General features: G+C 29.9%; 1 protein-coding gene across 1 annotated transcript; it reads right to left on the reverse strand.

Moving 5' to 3' along the window:
• Positions 1-1,103: 1,103 nt before the first annotated feature.
• On the reverse strand, positions 1,104-4,639 carry LOC101497161 (uncharacterized). The gene is made up of 6 exons (XM_004513673.4): positions 4,378-4,639; positions 4,212-4,267; positions 3,562-3,617; positions 2,980-3,462; positions 2,109-2,274; positions 1,104-1,483 (listed from the first exon to the last, which is right to left on the reverse strand). Exons 1-6 carry the CDS (start codon positions 4,535-4,537, stop codon positions 1,325-1,327), a joined length of 1,080 nt encoding a protein of 359 aa, XP_004513730.1. The 5' UTR covers positions 4,538-4,639; the 3' UTR covers positions 1,104-1,324.
• Between the last annotated feature and the right edge of the window lie 501 nt (positions 4,640-5,140).

Raw genomic sequence — 5,140 nt, forward strand, 5'->3', positions numbered from 1 at the left:
AAGATATATTCTATTTTTATAGGAAAAAAAGCAATATATAGTCATTGAGTGTTTAAAGCAAAACATAATGCAAACAAACAATCACTCGTCTTTTTTTAATCATATTTTTTTTAAAAGGAAAATTCCTCATATTTTATTACAAACTTTACAATTGACTTCATTCCATTTCCCCTTTTTTTTTTCATAGTCAATTATTATTATTTTTGTTTTGAAAGAATAGTCAATTACTCTTATAAAATTAAAAATTACAAATTACAAATATTAAAAATATTTTAAACTCAAGTTGATATATTTATACACCATAAATATCACCTTCAAATTTTATAAAAATTCATATTTTTAAAAAAAAAATTATACTCGCGATACGCGGATTATATTCTAGTTGTTTAGTATTACAAAAGCTCAATATGAAAAGTGTAATATTTTTGCAAACAACTAAGGAAGTGTGCAATGCTTTAGTTATAGTTCATCGAGAATCACTAAGTTAAGAAGCTAAAACTAGTTTTCTAACTCACCTATTTGAGAATGTTTCATATGTAAGATGATGAAACCATTGAACAAATGTTTGTGAGATTCCAAACTTTAGTTATTGATAGGTTTTCAATCACAAAAAATGAATTTTAAACTCAAATCTGTTAAACCTTATAGGTTCCATGAATTTTAAAACTATTTTATCACTCTAAACGAGACTTTAAAAATAATTAGATTATTGTTTTAGTAAAAATTATATTCCAATCATTGAAGTTGTATTGGTTACCTCGAGTATGATCTTATTTTAAGACTTTATCGAGTTCAATATTCTCCATCAAATTTACCAAAAGGTGTGTCGTAATTCTATTGTAGAGGTATAAAATACTCGAATGAAAGACCAATATCTTATTTGTCAAAAAAAATTAACTAACATCAACCAGTCTAGTCTTTTTTTTTCTTCTGAATTTAACACCACAATGTTAAAGATTTTATATTTGGCTTGATGTGTCAAGAGACTATTCAATTCCATGTGTTGGTATATTAATAGTTTTGTTGAATGATTCCTAACATCGAGAACCAAAATGCTGATTTACTTGTTAGTTAAACGTTGAAACATAAAGCAACTAAGTATGTCACAATTAAAGGTAACAATTTATTGATAAACTTTTGGTTCACTACAGGTGTATTGAATCATCAATGTTACAAGAATATGTCATATGACAATTAATAAAGAATGGCTATAATGATAAAAGAATGATTTCCACCTAAATAAAACAGGTCGAGTACATTATAGAAATAGTAATGTAGAAAACAAATGAAAGAATAAATGAATTTATAATCACTTCAATGAAAGTCAGCTTGACATTGTTGTACATGGCTTGAAGAACCAAAACATGTCCAAGGTTTTTGTTTCTCTTCCGTCCATTATTGTAATACTTCTGTTGTTGTGTGCTGTCGAGTTCTTTGCAACTTCCTTGTTTTGCTCAGCAACTTCTTCAAGTATTCCTCTCTCCTGCATGATAAGGCTCATCATCACATCACAACACTTAATGCATTATTACTACTTTTCTAAACTGAGGGGGTGTATTTTAGAAGATCTTTAAAGTGTTGTCATAAAATAGTACACATACTTCTCATTCAAAGTTAAATGTTGTCAAAGCCAACTTTATAGCATGACAAGAGTAAGATAAATATAAGCATATGATTGTGATTGATCAATATAAGCACTGTGGTCAACTTAAAATTCGAAAGTAGATTAATAATTATTTATTACACCAATTATTTGTGTAACATACTCGTAAGAGTTATTTATTACACCGATTATTTGTGTCAAATACTCATATAAGAGTTAAACAACAGTAGATTTATAGTCATGATCCTTGTTTTTGTATATTTCAAAAGTGTTTACAATGTTAATGTCGATGTAACTCAATGACATATTAAGAGTTTTGGTTGTTGTAAAATTCCATAATCTATCCGATAGTAACTTTCACTCTTCGTAGTATATTCTGCTCTCTGCAATTACCATAATGATGGTATAGTTTGATTTTGTCTAATCTGATGTTAGCATTGTCATCTAAGTCATCATCAATCAAATATAAATAATTTAAACTTTAATCAATTAGGTCGTGACATACCATTAGCCGAGATCTGGAACCCTTTGGAGGGTGAGATTTATTGAGTCCGTCAGAGAAGCACTGAGGAGAAGGAGGATTTGTTCTTATTTGTTGTAGGCTATTCTCCTTCTTGTGTCTTACATTTTCCAAGTCAAGAGTTATAGGCATGTTTTCTGCCTCATCAGGTCTTCAGCATACACATGAGTAATTGAAAGTTGATTAACTCAGGATCAGAAAATGCTAAAATACTAGATATTCAAGTGAAACAACAGTTAACATCTCTATAGATATTGAATTTGGAGTCATAATAGTAAGGTTATTCAACAATTTCCAATTTCTTATCATTGACATATGCATTCACATGGTTGATGGATAAAAACATCAAACAAACTAACAGTTTATTCTATTGATCGTGTTTTATCTCAACTAGTAGAAGAATTGGAGAATATATATTGAAAAATAAAAATAGTTTCTACTGTTTGATTAGAAAAGTCTTAGTGTTGTGTGCAGTTTCTGTAAATACAACCAAAGCAAAGAGAATTTAGTCACTAATTTGTATGAGTATGCAGAGTTCCAATATTGCAATGTTTCACTTTTAAATTGTCCTTCTGATCCCAGACCTAGATTATCAACGTTAGAACCCTCTGAAACACTAACTCGAACATTAGACACCACACTCACACTGACCACAAGATACCAGTAATAATTTACAAAAATGAAAGGGTCAATGCTACATAATTACCAACGGGTTGTCGTCATTCATCCAAAATGGATGTGTATGTAACTTTGACAAATTCATTTGAACTATCAGATTATTTTCAACGGTAAAGTAACTCTTTGACTACATTCACTACTCACTAAAAATAAAGTTTTTGAGGAAGAGAATGCTTACTTCTTTCTATGAAGCAATGGTTTCCTTTCAGCCTTACTCACTACAAGCAGTGGTTTCCTTTCTTTCTCTCTTCTATCTGACTCTGCCGAACTTTTAACAGTTGGAGTCTTCTCAAGCACAACAACCTCTTCTTTACTCTCTACATGGTTTAAAATTTCAGCATTTTCTCTCTCCCTAGCTCTCAATGCCATTTTCTTCAATTCATTGCAGAAATCTGTGATTTGATTCAAAATCGGCCGTCTCGAAAACAAGTTCTTCGCGGAAAGAGTTGATTTCAATGAAGGCCCGGCCGTGTTTTCCTGGAATGTGTCATCAACTAGCTTCTTCTTCTCTTCACTTGACTTGACTTCGGCTTTCAAGGACTTCATTGGAGGAGTAAACAAATTTGGGTTTTGGTTTTCGATATCTTGTTTGAATCTGAATTTATCATCTTGGAGAGAAGATGATGAAAGTGGTGGCACCCTTCTCTTGATTTTCATATCTCTATACAAAGATTCAACACATAACATACACGAATTAGTGACTCAATCTTTTAGCATGATCTAAAATTGCAACGGAAAATGGAAAGGGTGTTACAAGTACCTTCTATTTTGGTCATCACATGAAAGATTTTCTGAGATGTAAAATGGACTTCTAGCCTTCATAAAAAGTAAAAACAAAAACAATTAAAATTAAAAGAAAGAAGGAAAATACAAGAGAAATAAGTAGAATAAAACCATAGTTAGAAGCTAAGAACAATGAATGAACAGAAGCATACAAAGTAACATAGAAAACGGGGAAAACAAAGAAGAATCTTTTAAAAAGGAAAGAGAAAAAAAAAAAAAGAGTTTATTACAAGACAAATTAACTACAATAAAAACCAAAATTAAAAGAAAGAAAGAAATTTACAAGACAATTAAGTAGAACAATGAAATGAGGCATACAAAGTAACAGAAAATGGGAGAAACAAAAAATCTTATAGAATGGTCTTTTCACCTTCATGAAAGAAATATCAAAACCTAAACAAAAATAGTTCATTTATAAGATAATAAACTAAAACTAAACCATAGTTAGAAGCTCAGGAGAAAGAACATAAGCATGGAAAGTAAAATAGAAAACAAAAAAAAAAATTGAGGAAAATACAGAATCATCATATAAGAAACAAGCTAAAGTTGAAATCTTTATATCCAGTTGACAAAAGGGTCTATTTGATTTACAAAATTAGAAATGTAGAAGACAAGATTAGAAAAAACCTTGAAAGGAGATGGTGATCTGAGAAAATCCTCTGCTGTTTTAGGGTGGTTGCAATCTACAACACCAATAACAAACAAGAAATGATTTAATGAATAAGACCCATTAAGAAAAATAAAACTTTAACAAACCGAATTGAGAATTATGTTAAAATAAAAAGAAACAAACCAGGTTTGCAAAACCAAGCTTCGTCATCGTTGTTGTTATGAAGAGGAGAATGATTGAGGGACAAGAAGTCAACCCATTTGGGTGCGTTGATGTGTTCGTAGAGTTCGTCTACGGAGAAGTTCCATTCTAGTCTCTTCCAATCGATCTTCGCGGGTTCCATTGATAACTTCAGAGAGAGAGAGGAATGAATCAGCAAGCGTTGAGGGAGAGAGAGAATGAGTGTGTAGTGAAGAGACAAAATGCGACCGTTATGGATTTGATGGTAAGTAACAGTGAACGTTATTCTTTGACCGTTGGAGAACTTTTTTCATGAATTCATTAAATTTATGAGGAAAAAGTCAAAGAATGCAAAATAGGTTTACATTTTTTTTTACTCATTAATTATATTTTTTTTTACTCACATTTACGTATATTATTGAAAACTCATGGTACTGTAATTTAATATAAATTCACTTCATAATCGTAATTTAAAGATGAAAAAAGAGATATGCAAAAAAATTCAGTGTAAAATAGTTTTATATTAATAATAATTATTACGTATTCAGTTAAATAATTGCACTTTCTCTTACTTTAATTATATATGAAAAAATAAACAATTTTAATTTGATGATAGTATAAAAGTATAACTATTATTTTACAATAAGAGTAGGTGCCTATTGCACTCCAACGACGGTATAAGTAGAGCTCATATAATGATAATTCACTATTGAATAATAGGAGTTCAAATTTAAAATACTTTTTTTTCTTTATATTTAATATATAC

The sequence above is a fragment of the Cicer arietinum genome, chromosome 5, assembly GCF_000331145.2.
Source record: "Cicer arietinum cultivar CDC Frontier isolate Library 1 chromosome 5, Cicar.CDCFrontier_v2.0, whole genome shotgun sequence".
In the NCBI taxonomy this organism is placed as follows: domain Eukaryota; kingdom Viridiplantae; phylum Streptophyta; class Magnoliopsida; order Fabales; family Fabaceae; genus Cicer; species Cicer arietinum.

Coding starts and splice junctions, on each gene's coding strand:
- LOC101497161 (XM_004513673.4), bottom strand. CDS start 4,537: ATGGAACCCGCGAAGATCGATTGGAAGAGACTAGAATGGAACTTCTCC. Junction 4,268..4,377: donor AGCTTGGTTTTGCAAACCTG/GTTTGTTTCTTT, acceptor TTGGTGTTGTAG/ATTGCAACCACCCTAAAACA. Junction 3,618..4,211: donor GATCACCATCTCCTTTCAAG/GTTTTTTCTAAT, acceptor CTTTTTATGAAG/GCTAGAAGTCCATTTTACAT.